Source organism: Ostrea edulis, chromosome 4 (assembly GCF_947568905.1).
Source record: "Ostrea edulis chromosome 4, xbOstEdul1.1, whole genome shotgun sequence".
NCBI classification, from domain to species: Eukaryota; Metazoa; Mollusca; class Bivalvia; order Ostreida; family Ostreidae; genus Ostrea; species Ostrea edulis.
In genome coordinates, this window is record NC_079167.1 from 1,372,039 (window position 1) to 1,391,539 (window position 19,501).

The 19,501-nt window shown below is 33.5% G+C and overlaps 1 protein-coding gene and 2 long non-coding RNA genes across 3 annotated transcripts; 2 read left to right on the plus strand and 1 right to left on the minus strand.

The window, feature by feature from the left end:
* Positions 1 to 1,518: 1,518 nt before the first annotated feature.
* LOC125657946 (uncharacterized) lies at positions 1,519 to 3,696 on the plus strand. Its single transcript, XR_008802142.1, has 2 exons — positions 1,519 to 2,314; positions 2,428 to 3,696. It is a non-coding gene; the product is annotated as an uncharacterized LOC125657946 (long non-coding RNA).
* Positions 3,697 to 5,651: 1,955 nt separating this feature from the next.
* On the minus strand, positions 5,652 to 15,848 carry LOC125671878 (uncharacterized). Its single transcript, XM_048907868.2, has 3 exons — positions 14,060 to 15,848; positions 9,688 to 10,503; positions 5,652 to 9,584 (listed from the first exon to the last, which is right to left on the minus strand). Exons 2-3 carry the CDS (start codon positions 10,492 to 10,494, stop codon positions 8,550 to 8,552), a joined length of 1,842 nt encoding a protein of 613 aa, XP_048763825.2. The 5' UTR covers positions 10,495 to 10,503; positions 14,060 to 15,848; the 3' UTR covers positions 5,652 to 8,549.
* LOC130053919 (uncharacterized) lies at positions 10,562 to 14,128 on the plus strand. Its single transcript, XR_008802143.1, has 2 exons — positions 10,562 to 13,638; positions 13,962 to 14,128. It is a non-coding gene; the product is annotated as an uncharacterized LOC130053919 (long non-coding RNA).
* Positions 15,849 to 19,501: the final 3,653 nt, after the last annotated feature.

Here is a 19,501-nt window from a genome sequence, read left to right on the forward strand (position 1 = left end):
GGCCGAATATCTATCGAAATGTAAAAACAAAAATTACGTATTTTTCAAAGAACATCTGCAAAACAGATTTCATAAAATGTAACCCATATCAGTTTATAAATCTTAATTGATAATCAGTTTCTAAAATTGTGTTCGCATAAACTGCAGACTGGGCTGTAACTTCCACAGAGAAGCAGTGTTGATGGTTTCATCAAGCATTTGGAAACAAAAATGACAAAAAACTTGCCTCTTACATCACTACTCTATGCTTATTGAAATTTAAACTCTTAATGAAATAACGAACAAGAAAATGTTTATCTCTATTTTCCGCCATATTGTTTTCCATGTGCCCGCTCTAAATTTATCGGGCGATCCGGGCTACTTTCCGGTCGACCGGCGGGTTAAGGAGGTGTGCTACACCAGAGAAATTTGATGTAGATGAAAAGTGGAGGATATGTACAAAAATATTTTGAAGTTGAAAAATTTCAAATTTACTTTATTTTGTCAAAAAATACAGTTTTAGTAGAAGGTAATCTGAAAAAAATTTAAAACCCCTGCTGGACTCGAACCTGCGACCTACAGGTCAGCAGTCGGTATACCTACTGACTCTGAGCTACTCGGCTAGGTATCTAACTGGAAAAGGAAAAGTCAAATATTGCTGATATCGATTTTTTCATCCATGTTTTTAAAGGAAGTCAGCCATTAGGACGATGTAGAGTACTACCTTAAAAATAATTTACTTACCCGCTTCCGGAAGTATCAACCGGGTGATAAAAAAAGTGCGCCCACTGTGTAGATATGCATATTTTCAGGAAATTCTGATTCAATAATTTTTCTGGGAGTTATGTCCCTTTTGAACTTGGAATTCCAAGTCAGTTTGTCCCGTTCTTGCAATAATGCAAAGCATTACCATTCATTATGTGAGGCATTGTCAAGCATTGTTGGAGCGTGGGGTATGTGAACTTGCTCACTTTCGCTTTCTTTCATTAATTTAGTTTTTACGTCCGTCGGTATGTATTGTCTGTTCAGCCATCTGTCTATTTGGAGTTTTCTGTTTCTATTCTCATTTCTCTGTCGCACATCAAGCTGAAACTTTCAGTGTAGGTCATAGATCATGTTGCAATAGCCGTGTTTCGAGTTACTCCGGAACACCCGGGATTTTTCGTATTTAGCCACGCCGGTCACGTGATATGAGCAAAATGGTTCCACAGGGGTACTTCCGGTTAATTTTGTTTACACTGGTAACAAAATTGTTTTTGACAAAATATAGATTTTGCGGCACAAACTGTCGCAAATCAGATAAAGGATAGCAAGGGATATATATTTACTTGGGAAGATGTCAAAGTTTACCTTTTCCCAAACCCGGGAAAAGCGTTCACGCAGAGGAAACGATGGCGTCATTTGTGTAGAAAACCACGAGCAGCCGAAATTGAGTGCGATTATTACATTCCGTGAAAGCTGAACCAACAAAGAAACATCATTGTTCTAGCCAGTTTGCTTATATTAACTTTTAGGAAAACCAAGAGGTTTGTACTGACTCTTAAAAATATAATATAGACTGTGCAAAATCTTGTCAATCTTCAAGAATAGGTATACTTGTACCCTCATCTACATCTGAGCAGTGTATGTATTTTACAACGGTGTTCATATAACATTAAATAGAGAATTTCAATTATGAACTTATGGTTCAGGCTCATAAAAATTATGAAGCAATTTCACAAGGGAGTGAGAGGGGGGGGGGTATATATATATCTGCTAATTAAATAAAATATGAGAACACCAGATAATATATCCCTACGGATCTATACTAGAATTTGCATGATCATTTATTCAAGCTCCATACTGATGGTTCATTCACTGCAAAATTTTGAATTATATCAAAGAACATTGATCTTTTCTCCAACTTTTAATACCAATCAAGCACAGGCAATATGCATCGCTTGGGGTCGAATTTACTATTAAAGAGTACTCTTTAATAGTAAATTCGAACACAAGTGATGCATATTGCCTGTGCAATCAAGGTACTTTACATGTACATCAGATATGTACATTTCCACTCAAACTACTTGTATACAAGAATGGAACCAGCTGAACGTGAGCCAGGTTATATATTATATATTTGCTCTCCTACCCCTTTGATTCAGTACTGTGTAAGGAAATATACTATTGAGTATATATATTTCTTAAAAAGAATAACAATTTTCATTCATATTTTATTCAACATATATATACACAGGTTGATAACAATGGCTGATCTGCATATAATGACTGCTAGTTATTGGCTGGTATGCAGTGAAAGGGAGCTAAAAAGGAGTAAAAAGTTCATATCAGCCAGGTGAGAATTAATTTCTTCTTTTTTGTGTGTTATACATATGTAATTCTTTTCTTTTGCTGCTTCAAATCTTGTGTATTTGAAAATTTTTAGTCTAATATTTGGCAATGTTATAGGTAGTGTGGTTTAAATAAACCAGTGTTAACCTGGAAAAGAGGAGGGATGCCACAATATTGATAATAGACTTTTGTCAATTTGAGAAGCAAAGATGTATAAAAAAAAAAAAAAAAAAAAAAAAAAAAAAATTAAATAAATAATGCTGAAATTATAATTCATGTATTTGTTAAAAATACTGTTCACTGTACATACATGTATATTTTTTTTAACTTATTTGGAAATACATGAAGTAATTCATATTAAAACTGAATGTATGAGTTTTCATGATTTTTATCAATAAAGCTTACCATATTTATTGTACAAATATCTGATTTCCCCTATACATTGTAGTCATATGAGAGCTTGCTTGCATTCAGAGATATGACATCATGTATAAAGCCGAGTTAAACAACTTCAAAATCTACCCAACATGTTTTAAATGAACACAAAAGATTCTTCCTAATTTCTTCTCTCTTTTTTTCAATTTTGTTCATAAATTTATATTTAAGTCAATTCACCTTTTTCAAACTTTTGATGCATATGACGGATTTCCTCTGTATTGCTATATCTATCAGGCCCAGCACAATCTCTATATTTAACTATATAGTTTTATAAAGCTATTTCAAACAGCTTCATTAAGCTAGTTTCGATTAAATTTCTTAAGTGCAATGACACATAACAATATACATGTACTTTGAACTAACCACAACACTATTCTATGTATAGATCATATGTCATTTTAAGAATTTTCATGAAAAGAGAATTTCTTTTGTATTGATAACTGTCCACTGCCTTATGTGTGTCGAAGCTTTGATAAGTATATGATGACTTTACAATGTGGAATCTGTAACAACTTAATAATCCTAAACATTTGACAATTTTGAATCAAAATTCTTCCTAAGATACATAGTTTAAGAAGCTTTTTTTGTTTACAGTGTGTTGTTTCAAGTACAAGGATGAAATATTTTCACTTAGAAATTAAATTTTTATGCTTTAAAAATATATTTGATAGAAGATTTGAAATAGTTATATCAAGCAATTTCAATTAGCTTTAAAAAGCTATATAGCTTGATTAGCATATTTATATAGCTAATTATACTAGAGATTGTGCTGGACCAGTCTATGAGCACATAATTGAAATTATGTTGCTGAAAGGAATTATAATATTACCTTAATCATGATCAGATATATATTTTGTTCAGTGATATAAATATGAGCAGTAATCACAAATACCTACTGGATTGTGAAAAGTCAATAAAATGACTACAACAATAAATAGTCATGCTAAAAATTCTTCCAATTACATAAGTATATCATTAGAAGTCAAACTCCAAAGACTTAATTTGTAACACAAGTATTAGTTGAGAAATAATTATTTTCAAATTCAATCTAATTAAAATTAGATCTTTGATCCGCTCATGCAATCGCTACACAAAGGACTATACACCAGTTTCATAACAAGTGCAGTCTTTTCTTAGAGATCAGCTGAGCATAGTGAAGATTCAAGTAAATTAAAAGTCAAATCAATCTAATTAAAATTAGATCTTTGATCCGCTCATGCAATCGCTACACTTTGTGTAGCGATTGCATGAACGGATCAAAGATCTAATTTTAATTAGATCGTTTCAAATTAGACAGCATATTGACTATACCCAAGTAGATAATTTTATCCTCACCCACATATGGCTATACCATTGCACTCAGAAACCCAGTCTAATTCAATTTAAACTAGCTTTAAATAATAAAGCCATTTCAAATACCTATAATATTATAGCTAATCTATTACTTTTCACTGTGTATTGTCATTATCTATATTTTATATCAATAATTATCAGGTCCAGTCCAAAGACTATTTCTACCTATGTAGCTACTTATAGCTACCTAGGTATTTAAACCTACTCCAAGTAGCTATTTTTACCTACGTTTTCCTTTACTTGCATTTTGTGGCCAAACGCAGGAACAGCGCAACATGGTGTGTACCAAATTTCTTGATTCACTTATACTGACAATGAATACCACAAAAATATTGGACAAAAAATGACCTCTCATACAGGAGATTTGCCAATTTGAAATTTAATTTAATGTTAATTTATAATAATTTTAGCCCTCTCCCAACATCAAGGCCATATACATGTAGATAAGTATATTATACACACAAGTCGGAGTATAGAAAAAGTATGTATGAAAAATAGATTGAGAAAGAAAAAAACATACAAAGACACATACATACACTTCATCGTCGGTTACCCACGGGTGCTTCTATTCGATTATCTCCATCATCACCCGTATGAGGGAGCGTGAGTGGACTCAAAACCGTGGTTTGCGACGATGACATACACTTATACATATATACACATATACATACATAAATTATATTTAGTACCGGTTAGTTATGAAACGTTTGTCGCCGACAATCGATTGTTTTTGGTTCTCCGATTCTGATTATTGATTTTATTTTTCATAATCGATTGTCACACGTACACTAGTTGATAATTAATCCGAGATTATTCTGACTGTTAACCCCGCTTTTATATCGTGACATAAAGAGTCAGATTTGGACTCCATATCGAAAATTGGGAATTCAGCGACCCCGACACCAGCTATTGTCGCCGCTTTGCCTACCTTTTACAGGTTTATTACGTGGATTTACGTTCCAAGACGCGAGGATTAAGATATCGAATGATTATTCTACAAGTTAATCATGACTAACACGATGATATTGACATGTAAAAAGCTCTAACTCTGACAAATGAAGCATCATTTGACTTAGGACGCCTCTTTGCCATTTGATTTCTTTGCGCATGACATCAGCACACATATACACAAAATTTCAATCGGCATCAAAGTAGTCATGATTAACTTGAAGAATACTCATCTGATAGCTGAATCCTATCTAGATCCGCGAAATAAAGTTGTAAACGGCAGACAAAGCTGCGACAGTAGCTGGATTCCCACATTTCAATATGGAGTCCACTCTGAATCTCCCACGCACGTCTCGATATAAAAGCGGGGTTAACAGTCGGAGGAATATCGGATTAGTTGATAACTTGATATATATACGTATATCCCAACCCAGAAAAACCCAAGTCAAACGTTTGGATTTTTTTTCTTAAAAATAAAGCCAATCTGGGTTTGTGGCTAGAGAAAACACATTTTATTTCTCATTAGGCCTAATAGGCTAATATCTGGATGTGTGTATGTTGCACATATCCGGGCATAAAACTAAAAATAAAAAAAATAAATAAAAAATAATAAACATTTATTAACGACATGTAAATACCGATTATATCGATCATTGATACAGTTCTTCTGATTATGTCCGATTATCGATTATGAAATTTTTCCGATTATTCAACACTAGTGTCGGTTTAGAAAACAAATGGGCAAAATTTTACATGTAGGTTGCTGCAATGTAAGCATGCACTGCTTCAAATATTGCTATCAAGTCCATAATTGGGACTACCATATTGCAATAATTCAAGTTCAGGTTGATTATTATCACTACTAGTAATATTTTGTATAACATGAAAAAGTGTAGTTCTAGAAGTTGCATATTTAGAACAGATAAACAAGTAATGATATGCATCTTCAATACAATCGGTACTATTTCTACACATATAGGAGGAGTATCTGATAAACATGGATTATAAAATCTAAATTAAGATTGCTAGCATTGCATGTTTCTTATTTGACAATGTAATATATTATACCGACATTCTCCAAAATGAAAAAAGTTCATTACCTTTTTTACAAAAATAAAAATTTAGGAGACTCTTAAAAGAAGAAATTCCAGAAGCACTTTTGATATAGTCTGGCAAGTTGTTCCATTGTTTGACAGTGGAAGGAAAAAGGCTTTCCATACATGGTGTTCTAATATGAGGAATTCTAAATTGTAAACCAGTTCGAAGACTGTAAATATGAGTTTGCAAACGAAAGGGTTCTATCAAATGATACAAATATCGAGGTGAATAACCAGTGATAATTTTAAAATAACAATAGCAGTTTATGAATTTTTCTGTTATATGGAGGTACATAATTTGTCTTAACTCCTCCCACAGTTTTTAAGTGGGGACCCTCTTATTTTACAGAGTGTTTGTACGGATATTGAAGATTATAGCAAGGATTTTGATTTTCTTAATTTTTTGTTGTTGAAAATTACAGGTTGTTGAACTTGGTCAGTTTTGAGGAAATATTATAAAGAACGTGTTTTGTCCATTACACTTCTCTTGCAGCATTAAAGCTAAGGCCTTTGTAAATAATTTGAAGACGTGTAGATATATTGCAAGGATTTTGATTCTCACTTTGATGTTTGAAAAAAAATACAAGTTATTGCACATGCATATAATTTTGGGGAAATATAACTTCTTTTATATGTTCATACATTTATAAGACATGTAGAACCTATATTCCTTTAAATGACTTGTATATATCCAACACAAAGTTGTCTCATTTTACTCCATAAATGATAACTACATGACACTTTGCTATTCTTTTCATTCATTTTATAATGATGTTCATGATTTTTAGCTCACCTGAACCGAAGGCTCAGGTGAGCTAAATAAGAAACCCAAGTTAAGAGTACTTACACTCATGAAAACTTCTAGCTTAGTAATACAATGTTGCTAAATTATTCATGATCACCCAAATTACACAGTTCAGTTTTTCGAACTTTTTGTTGTGCTTTTAGATATTCATTTGATATTTGGTATATTGCTTTGCGTTCGAATTTCGTCTTGGACAGTTGATTTTTTCCCACCAAGTTATGACCCTTGGCCTTAGAAAAATCGCATGAATTATTAGTTTACATCCAAGTTTCTTATTTATGTAGATAAGAGTACTTCACTCATTAAAACTTCTAGCATAATAATACAACAATGTAGCTAGTTCATTTTTGTCTTCTTTTTTTCCCCCTGTTCTAGTCTTTGTACCTGAATAGTAGTTGATTTCCAATTATTCCTATCCTGGTTCCCCAATTTTTCCCTTTACCAGAACCTACATAATGAACTTCGAATATTGTTGCGGTCCAGTAATTTTTGCGGCAGGTAGGGGACTATGTATTGCCATACAATACTATTAGAATGCTATAGTTTTCAATCTTGATAAATTTTGATCCAAATTTTGTCCCAAAGGGTAATGACATAACCATGATACAGGGTCAAAAAGGGGGGAAATATTTACAAATTTATGAAGTTTACATTTTTGTTATACATTACCAACACTCTCTAGCAGATTTGAGAGCCCGATTATAGCATATAGCTGTGTTTAGTTTAAACAATATTTATTCGTAAATAATTCGATAATAATGTTTACAAACAATGTCTTATACATGTAATAGATTGCAATAGCTGTGTTGAATATATACAATATGTTTGAGAAAATGGAGTTTGTTCAGGGGGATTAGCTACGAGTTAACAAATAAATTTACACAAGGTGATTTCGTATGAATTAGATGTAATAGTCCAAATGAAAAGGGTTCTGATGTTGGACGATAGACTGGGAACAGTGAAAATCTGTCGTTTATCATTCTGGGGTTCTGTGTGTTTTACACTGTGTAGCACTGCATATCTTGCAATCTTTTTCTAGGCACATTTTGATGGAAATAAATTGTTCACCAGCCTGGTTTTAAAGTAATCGGTAAGGTTATAGATATATAAAACATTGATGACATTGGGCCCCTCATTTATTGGAATTGCCCCCCCCCCCCCCCCTCAAGAATGAAAATAGATGTTACAAAAGAACTATGTAAGAGAACAGGGACCCAAGTGACAAATAACAGCTTGCTAACATCTAGTTTTTTAAAAATATAATTTATTAACTACTGGGTCGCTATAACATATACATAAACTTTAAAGATGCCTGCAACATTATACATACAGTATAATTTAAAATATCTCTAAAATTATTGTCTTTTTCCAAAATGATCACATGGCTTGGGGTAATACGATCCAGAAAAACCGCCATTAAAAAGGTTAAAGGATGAGGATAAATGATGTACCAAGCTTTCAAGAAATATGTTGAAAGTCTCGATCAGTCATGTTTGTACTGTATAAAAAGCAAATGAGTTGCTATTGAACATTCAGCAAAATCATACATGATAAAATATAATACATGTAAATGGCTTCATTAAATTCAAAGACTTTGTTCACGATGTTTCATAAACGCAGGACAAACGATTCACAACTTTCAGAAAACTGGTTGCCGTTGGACGATTGGTCGGTTCCCGATCCCAACATGCCAACAACTGGGTCATCAGATCAACATCGGGGTAAATATCATTAGGAAACTGAGGGTACAAGTTCTTCTCACCAACCTGAGTGCGCAACTGTGCTGCATTTAAATTGGAAAATGGCTCCTCTTCGCAGACAATTTCAAATACAACCAACGCGTATGAATACATATCGCTCATCTTCATCTGGTCTAAGGTCATAAGTTCACCGCGAAGGATCTCCGGAGAGGAATAACGGGGTGTTCCAATGTTGCGTACCATTTCATGATTTGATGACAAAGATGCTTCAGTTTCATTCTTCATCATACTCAAACCAAAGTCTGTCAGCTTGGCGACAGTAAACTTCTCTCCATCGTGATCAATTAGAATATTTCTGGACTTTACATCGCAATGTGCCAGCTTTTTATCATGTAAATACTCCATACCTGACAGTGTCTGCATAATCATCATCAAACGGTCTTCGTCTGTAAAGTCAGCAAGATCGGCACAGTCCACGTGCAGTGCTTCATGCAAACTCATTTGCATGTACTCCATAACAATGCAAAGATTTGGCGTTGTGGTGCATGCACCAATGAATTTTACAATAAAGGGATGGTCAAGCCGGCTTAGGATATTGACCTCTTCGCTGAACTCAGTTTGACGACGTTTTGAAACTCTTGTGACGTGCAACTTCTTTACAGCAACTATCGATTCTTTGTACTTTGCATGATAAACAACGCCAAATGAACCTCTACCTATGATTTTTCCAAGAGTCAGATCAGAAAACTCGACAGTCGGCCCTGTGTAGTGTAGTAGTGTATCCGATGTCTTTGGAACAGCCTTTGATTCTGCCTTTCCCCGCCACTCTCTTTCAAACTGCAACCTGTTTACTAGATGAATTAATTTCTCAATTGCCTCCTCCTCTATTTCCTCTGGTAAATATGGCAAGTTCTGGTATTCCATATCTTCATCCTAAAAAGAAATATAAATAGCTAAGGAATGTGTATCCACTGTTTTAAAAATGATCAGCAGAATTTTATTTTGTACACTAATGAATTAAGATAATGAATCTTACTGGGTATTCCCTGTATCTGAGATATGCTTTGTGAAGCCACTCTGTTTCTTTGCTGCATGTTACGGCTTTTGTTCCGAGCTCACATCCAACCCTATTTAATGCTCTGTTAATAGAGTTGTCGCAGTAAGTCCGCTTTTTCCCGGAGAACGAAGCTCTGGGCCTGGATCCCAGTGGAAATCCAACTCTTCCAAGATGGCGATTTTCCGCATTGTCCACGTAAACTCGGTAATCTCCTGATCCAGAGTTTGACTGAACCGCTGTTCCAACCGGTTTTCCTACACGTCCTAGTTTTCGGTTAAATGGATTATCCTTGTACAATCGAACCTCTCCAAAAGAGTTAGCTGCTCCGTGTGGGAGGCCCACCCGACCAAGACTTCTGTTCATTGAATTATCAACATAGTACTTCGTTCCCCCATAACTTCCAGATCCAGATGAATCCTTAGAATTAACCATGGTACCATGCTCCATCCCTACTCTGCCTAATCTCCTATTCTGTGCGTTATCCACATATGTTCTTGGAGCAGACGATCCGCCACTCGAACTTGAAACAGGCATGGATCCAACAGGCATTCCAACTCTACCAAGACTTCGATTCTGCGAATTGTCCACGTAAGTTCTTCCGCTGCCAGAATAACCTGAACCTAGAAAACTAGCGCTCGCGGAAGAAGGCCTACTACTTCCACTGGATACCACCATTGAGCCCACAGGCATCCCAACTCGCCCCAAACTGCGGTTGTAGGAATTGTTGACATAACTCCTGCTACTACCACTAGACCCACCGGAACTCCTACCTCCTCCACGTGGCATTACTTGAGGCTAAAAAGAGTAAAACGTTAATTGTAACCATTGGCATTGTTTATTCATTTTTCCATTTTTTTTTTTTTTAAATACATATCTCACGAAACTAACCATTGGTTTATTTTTCCATGTTTTTAGATATCAAAATACATACTCATGAAACTTGAGTAGGTAAGCTACAGATAGCCATCCTAATCCCTTAAGTCTAATCCACTGAGATGAACACACAGGAGAAAAATTTGATAACCAAATGAATGTATTTCTGAGTTTTATGTAAGTTCCTTTAATGTGGATTGATCCTCGTGTGACGTCATAGGTTTTTGCACAAATCTTTATTAAATCAAACTGCGCATGATAGAAATGTATCTTTCAGAGGAATTTTATTCACTGGATAAAATGAAAAATTTAGTAAACTATTGATACTAGTGAAAAAGTAATATTTTCCATAGATACTAAATCAATTATTTATAATTTTAAAAATGTATGCTGGCATTTTCGCTACTGTATGTCTATTATTAGTATACATGTACAATGTTTCCCTAACATCCACAATTAATTTATACATCGTTTATAAATAAGCACAGTTTTTCTAAACTGTTGATGATTAGAATTTGTCAATCCATTTTAATAAGTTTATTTCTATTTCATTATACTGTGTGATTTTCTTATGTTGACCGATTCTTGTATTTGAATGTCTGACATCTTTAAAAAAGCCTTTAAAAAGGTGGCAACATACACATTTTCTTTAGTTAATGATTAAAGTAAACTGCACTGAATGGAAATTGATACAGTTTCTCCACTTCAAACAATTAAAATTGATAAGTCACATGAGGGTGGAATTACCTTAAGGTATCTGATGCCTAATTAGCCTCCCAAAAGTCTTCATTACAGGAAAATGGATATCAAAAACACTGATTTTATATCAACGGGCATCATTATATAAAATATAGATCGATCTGAACATTCTTGCTTATAGACCACAATGCTCACCTAAGTGTTATTGAATAAGCTATGCTATTCTTCAGAGGATTTTTAATTTTTTTTTTTTTTTTTTTTTTTTAACACTATTCCCATGATTTTTTTTAAAATCCGATTATTAGTTTTATATAATGAGTAAACATCATTTTAGACTCGATCGAGTCGCTTCAAAACTGTATGACCACACCCATCGGGTATCTGAACATAATCAACAATATTATATGGGGTAAGTGACTTGTACCATAGTTTACTATTATTCATTATATTTTATTATAGCTTTCGGAAGCGCGGTCGCCTGTTCATAATATGGTGCCGATTTTTTGTCTTTACACTTTGAACACTATATATTTCTATTGACTTCCTATCACCAAAAGTCCTTAGTGGACATATATAGTGTTTATTGTTATAAAATAAAAGTGCTGAGTAGCTGAGTACTCATTTGTTGAGCACTCATTTCACCTTTTAAGGCGGGAGATTTTACTCACCCGTTGAGTAATATTTTTTTTTAAAGTAACACATTTTGTATATAGTTTGTTGATCTTAGTTGATTATTTTGATAGTGATTTTTATTAGTGGTTAATTAGTTAAGTAATTTTAAGGGTAATCATTTTATTTTCACGAGAGGAACTCGTTTCGACGTATTTGTATATTTTGGCAGGCGATTATTAGTTTTATATAATGAGTAAACATCATTTTAGAGTCTCAGTCTCAGTTTAGTAACTGAGGGATCCTGTTTGCGAAAGAGAACACGTTACAAAAGAAACAGGACAAGTCTGATTGGCCGCCGCTGTTCTCTCGAACACGTTCTTATCACGTGACTGGGTCTTTTATAAAATCTTCATAAATGATACCCGTATTTCTACTTAGGCTACACGTGTTTCTCGACTTGTTCGCACACATGGAGGAGAATAGGGAAATAGAAAGTCTTTGATACGAAACTATTGACGTTATCTTGTCTCAAGCTACAAATGAAATTGAGTGCGAATATTTATTTGGAGAACTTAGTCCGAGTCAGTTATCCGTGTTTAATGTGGACACTAGGAATGAGAGTACCAAATCCCCGTATGCGTAACCCGGCCGCAGTATACCCAAGATTGAGCGGAGGTATAAATGTCTAGGTGTTGCGTGATTGGCTAATATCAAGAGTGAAATTATTTGGAATTGAAAGAAATATTATAGAGGTTCAAATTAATTGTGAGGATGAAAAATTATCGCACAAAATCGAGAAATGACTGAGGAAATTACCATGGTAGGGGTGTGCTTAAAATGAAGTGTTTAATTTACTGCAGATTGCTAGATGTTGTAAAAAAGTACAAATATGGCCTATGAAAGGCACGGGACTCTATATATTTTTTGTCGTTTTTTTTATCAACACTTGGAATGAACTTTGAAATGTTTGCGGTTATTTGTTTAAAATTGAAATAGTTAATTAGTGAGAGGGCCAAAGGTTAGCATTGAGGTCTATGGGAAATGAATTGGTACTCTGTTCCCACTAGCCTATAGGTCACGCAAAATGTTTGACTTCCCACTTTGTCTCGTAGAACACATCGTCGGTTACCCACGGGTGCTTCTATTCGATTATCTCCATCATCACGGAGCGTGAGTGGACTCAAAACCGTGGTTTGCGACGATGCGTAGAACACTGCATTGACAAACGTGAGGTGAACTATCTGGACACAATCTCTACCCAGAGTTGTCGTTCCTTGCTCTCACTTAACCTCTGTTAACGTCTCAAAATAAGCAATGTTATTCCACGTGTAAATCCACTTTTTTTTTTTTAACGGCTAATAAAACTAAGAGCTATTTTATAAAATATAGGGCAAGCAACTATTTGTATATTTTTTCCCATTACTATATATTCATGAACCTATGTATAGATAACCCACACTTTTAACAAAAGAAAGTACGCCAAACTATGGTACAACTTGGGACAATGAATGCGACGTAGGTCAAAATAACCCCACGAGTAGGTATACTACAACTACACCGAAAAAAGACGTTCGGTGGCTCTAGCAGAGTTTTAAGTGGGATTGTAAAACGTATGGTCACGTTAAAACCTGTAATAATTATATACATCCTTAATAAAATAGCCTAATACTAAATATCTTGAGACTTTGGTCTCCAAACCGCGGTGCTTGCTCTCGTGTTGGAGATACATGTATAGGCCTAATACACGTATCAACACTTCGCGAAAGTTACGTCCCTTGTCCGCCATCTCCCGGATAAAAATCGTATTTCCCTACGTTGGACTTTGTAATTTTCCTATCTGTAGCTTTGGCATCTGTTATTTTTCCATCAATTGAAGTCAACTACAATATGCCCCAGATTGGGGCAACCCATTCATTTGTATGAAAACTTGGTAATTGGCTAAAATTCAAAGTAATAACATCTTACATTTGGTAAGGTAAAGAAGGAAAACTTGGTTTTTCACCGATTGACCTTTGGCTGACCCCACAAAGGGACGTAACTCGCGGCGAAGTGTTGATAGGTGTATACAGGCATCAGTTAGTATCGTTAGGATAAACTAAATATATAAAGCACGTCTTTGAACATACTGATATAACAGATATTTTCCACTTCTCAACCATTTACCTACCTTGTTTTCCTACTAGATACAACTTGCGATTTTCCCCCAACCTAAACCGAAAGTGAAAATTGTCTTCGCAAAATGTGATGGGCGGGGTCAAGCCTAGTTTTGAGCAAAGAATATGTCAGTGTGTATACTTTCAGCACACTTAGAGCGTATTTAGAGCAAATGTCTGTCTCGATGGGGCTCCTAACATGTTATAGTTAATAGCAACAGCACGCTCTCCACCAGGTGAATGAGGGACGTTTCACTATCAAACTTCCCGTCTCCTGCTCAGTCAGCCATATTTGAAATACTGCGTCTGAAACTGTGACGTCACGGGTATTCTATTTATCTCGCTTCTGTTTCTTTCTATTAGGATATGGTACATGCGCGAGGGCTATCGAAAATTAGTCTATTTTTAAATGTATGCGCACACATCAGATTCCGAAAGAACACAAAATGTCGAGCCCGGTGGTATGAAATTAAGTCTGATCGTGCGAGAAAATTTTTATCTACGGTAATTTAAATTCGAATCAGTTGACTTCCGCTAGTTTTTTCAGTTCAAATCGTGATAAAGAATATATATTTGCAGAATTTTATTGCTCATTAATGGAATTTTGTTGAATAAAACGATAATTTTTTCATGGTTATAGAGGATACGTAGATTCTTTTGGTATTTTTTTTGTGGGGGTACACGTTCGTATTACAGGTTACACTTTGACTGAAAATCATAAGTCTGGCACAGAAAAATGACATAATGAAGTAATGTGCTGAATATTTTAACAACATGAGGAACAATACAAATTAATCTCATAAACACATTGCCCCCAGCTGCGCAGACGACTGCAAAATTGTTAATACACGAAATATCATATATATGAACAAGATCCCTTATTGCTCAGAACTGCACTGCCAGCATTCACTGAGAAAGTAGGAGGGGGGGGGGGGGGGGATATATATATATATATATATATTGTATAGTGTAATAAATTTTCTCTCCCTCTCTTATATCATTAGCTCACACATGTACACACTCAAATATATATATATATATATATATAGATCTATATAATATATAAAACAGAAATAGTACACATAAATTATTATATATAGACTATATAATATATATTATATATATATATATAGAAAATACTGCACTAAAACCAACATGCAACACTCAGAGATCAGTATATTAAATATGATATATGGTATAAAAAGTCAAATTAGTATATATACTCAATTGACTTTGATATTTCTAATATATATCTCTGTGTGTGTGTATGTATAACATCAAAAGTTGATATAGTATACTCATTTGACTTTGATGTTCCCATTATTTTAAAGATATATATATATATATATATATATCAAGTCAATTTAGTATACTCGATTGACTTTGATATATCTATTGTTATTATTATTGTGTGTGTATATATACAATATACATATATATATAATACACATATATATCTGTATATATATGATATCAAAAGTCGATTTAGTGTACTCAATCGACTTCAATATTCCCATTATTTTAAGTTATTACCTTGAAAATATGTCTTAAAGGGATACCTGTTTTTTCTTCCCCCTTTTATCTTCAAATTTTGTTTTTTACCTAGTGTATTTTCATTATGCTATACATGACCAGACCTGGGGTCAATTACTTTAAAATGTAACGCATTAAATTACAATTACATTGGAATTTTCACCTTTACAATTACTGTTACTTTCATTCATATAAGTAATTAATTAAATTACAATTACTTTGGTAAAGTAATGAATTACATTACACATTACAATGCAAAAAAAAAAAAAAAAAAATACAAAGAAAATTCATGAACACAAATTATTTGAAATTAACTTTTAAATCAGATTGTGATTAAGTATAAATGACCATTGACTGAACACATTAAAAGAATGTTTTTATTTGAAAGAATGTTTCGACTCATTATATCTAGATCTAGCTTCAGAGTTGCGCATGCGCATTGCAGCCGGTGCCTGGAATCTGTGCAATACCCCCAAAAAAGTGCTATACCCAGAAAAAAGTACACTATACCCAATACTGCGATAATATACACAGGATATCCTCTTAGATGGGTTGAGAAATGGTTATCTGGAAAAAATGGTACACTGAATTGGTACCGTTACCGTTATACAGCCAATTCATAGAAAAATCCAATACATCCGGCGCCATTTGCCGGCGCCATTGCTTGTGACGTATTATAAGGTATACCACGCCCGATCAAATTAAAGACGATGATGTAGTTTAAATGTTGGTGGGTTTTTCTAAGTTTATAAATTCAAATATATGTATAATTTTTTATTTTTTAATGTAAGATGATGCCCCATCACCTGTCATTTTGTCACCAAAATGAATTCAATGGATTTTTAATTTTTTTTAAATTAAATATCATGAATTTAACACCAGTATTTAATTATTTCAAACACTTAACACTTTTTAATCTCAAAAGCAGGCATGAGTATGTAATTTAAGTGATTAAATAATTTTTTTGCAAGACAAGGGGGGGGGGGGGAATGCACCACAGGTTAAACAAGCAATTAATTATAACAATGAAAATAAATTTCAATCATTCGGAGGTACTGATACGAGCAAAGTTAACACTTCTGCACTGCACACATCTATAATTACATTTATACATGAAATACTAATTGTAGACAGGATTTAAATTAACAACCTGATATATTAGATAAGTTAACCCAACTGTTTCAAAGACAGCTGAAAATTATATTGTTGCTTGAATACATATAAAACTGCAATCAAATCAGTATAATTTTAGTTTAGTAAGTACAGTATGCAAGTATAAAAAAAATATGCACATGCAGCTCCTTTAACGTAGTATTTGTTTTCTCTTTTTTAATTGTTTTATTAGTACATACCTATTCCATTTAGAAATTCAATGAGAATTTTTAAAAGAAATGGCAGGGCCGTAAATTAACCTTCAATTTGGAGGAGGCAGGAAATTAGGCCGCCCAGGCCCCCAGACGCTGAGCACATTTTGTGCACACTGAACACGTTTCGTGCAAAATCCTTGATTCTAGGGCCTTCTAAGATGTTACTTGACTAACTCATTCTAAAAGAAAGATTTGGAATGCTTTTTAAGGGAGGTATCATGTTCTTAGTTATTGGAAACAACATAAATTCTAATGAACTTTAAATTTTAATTTTTTTTGGCTCAAAAGTTGGAGGAGACAGCTGCCTCCTCCGCCTCCATGTAATTTACGGCCCTGAATGGTTGCCATAACTGGAAATTAACATATATTTATCCGTTGATATGTAAACATAGTATACAGTACTAGGTCATAAGTAAGTTCCCAAAGAAAATGTTCACTATATATTTAATACAAAACCATATACTTTTAAACAATTTTTCTGACCGCATTTCTTCATCAATTTTGATGAAATAAAAAGCACTGATCTCAGAAGTATTCAAAGTAGCATATAATAATTTAAGAATAAGTATATGATAATATATTGTAAAGATATGACGATTTTAACACGAATCTTAATTTGAGAGTATATACTATTTATATAAGTATGTGTAATTTGGGGGGGGGGGGTGTAAGAGAAGATTTTGAAAAAAAGATAGATTTGCATTAAATATATAGAGAAAATTCTCTTTGTGAACTTACTTATGGCCAACTACTGTAGTAAGGAATACCGTTATGTACAGAAATGAAACGTACGTTACAAGCCAGAGCAGGTATTTTATATTTCATTATCAGTGGTATATAAAAGGTACGCATAACAACAGATTTTTTGATGAAGTTCGATAGCATGAATGAGTTAAAAAATGATAAGTTCTATTGTGTGTTTTTCAAATTGGTAAATCGCAGAGCTCAGATAAGGTGCGTATCAGCGTAAATACTCATTAAATTTTACCAAATACGCATTTAAGTTGAAAATCATGCGTATAATTACTCATTAGTGAATGTAAATACGCTTTACACTCCCAAAGTAATGCTTATTAGTCCGCGTATTTGTGATACATGTAGTATGATATAAATATGAAATATCAGTTGTAAATGATGGTTTTCCTATTAGATATGATGTTTCAATGTGGTCCTATCAAATCCTTTACAAATACGACATATAGCTTGAGAATTGTGAATAAAGACGATAGAGCATTTATATAAAAAATTATCCACCATTTTTTCTGCTTGTCAAGATGTTTTGAGAAGCCAATAAACTTTCAATTTGTGATTCCGACCTTCTTTCTTTGAAAAACGATGATACCCCCTGGTCAACGGATATTTATTGTTAAGGCAATACTAGTTATACTTGATGATTATGATAGCCCCATATAGACAATTTCATCTCTATTCATATTTGCAGAAAATGTCACTCAACAGAGCGGAAAGTCGACACATACACACACACACATATATACCAAAATTAAGTATGGAAAATGAGTTTTGCAAAGGTGAAATGTACGTTATGTGTGCATTATCCGTTTTGGAACCCCATGAGTGCAGAATGTGTATGATTTCCTTTATGTCTGAGTTTATAATGTTTGACAACAATATCTTAACACGGTTTCCATTGATGTTTTCAATATTCTGGCAGCATAATTTCGTATCAGACATTACACGTATTGATAGAGACACTAATGCAATATCACCTTTCAAAAATGAATACATGGTCTCAGCGAAGCGTATACATTGTGTTAATTTACTTGGTATTGAGGGAGCTTATGTTTGACATTGTGTAAAAAATGAAACGCATTATAATTACATGCATATAATTATATTTGTCTTGTCTTTTCTGCAAACATTTAGCAATATGAATAAGTATAGAAGGACAGTTTTGGAATTCTTTAATTGTTTTTTCAGAATAAAGATTTGTGTACATTAACTGAGAATTTATCTATCTATCTATCTATCTATCTATCTATCTATATCTATATCTATATATATATATATATATATCAGCATAAAAAGAATTCTGAGTTTTAGCTAAACACTATGTATTATATATATATATATATATATATATATATATATATATATATATATATATATATATAATTTTGCTTTATCCAACGATGAGAATTTCATGCCATTTCATGAAGGCCATCATGCTGATCCCTTTATTTGTGTATGGATCAGTCATTAAAACCTTTTTTTCTTTAAGCATGAGATGGTTGAACTGTAAGATGCGAATTGTAAGTGACTGCTCAAAGAAAAAATATATGCATCAAAGTATAAAATTCCGCTAAAAATCTGTATAATGTTATTTAGATTACGGACAGAAAGTCACAAAATCCGTAGAACAAAAAGTCACAGGACAAAAAGTCACAATGATGACTTTTGATTAGATAGGACAGATAGGATAAAAAGTCACAATATATTGACAAAGTCACAATTGTGACAATGTAATCAAAGTCACAATTTATTGTGACTTACACTTACAGTTACTAAGTGTAACTCTAAGCTACTGTAATACTTACA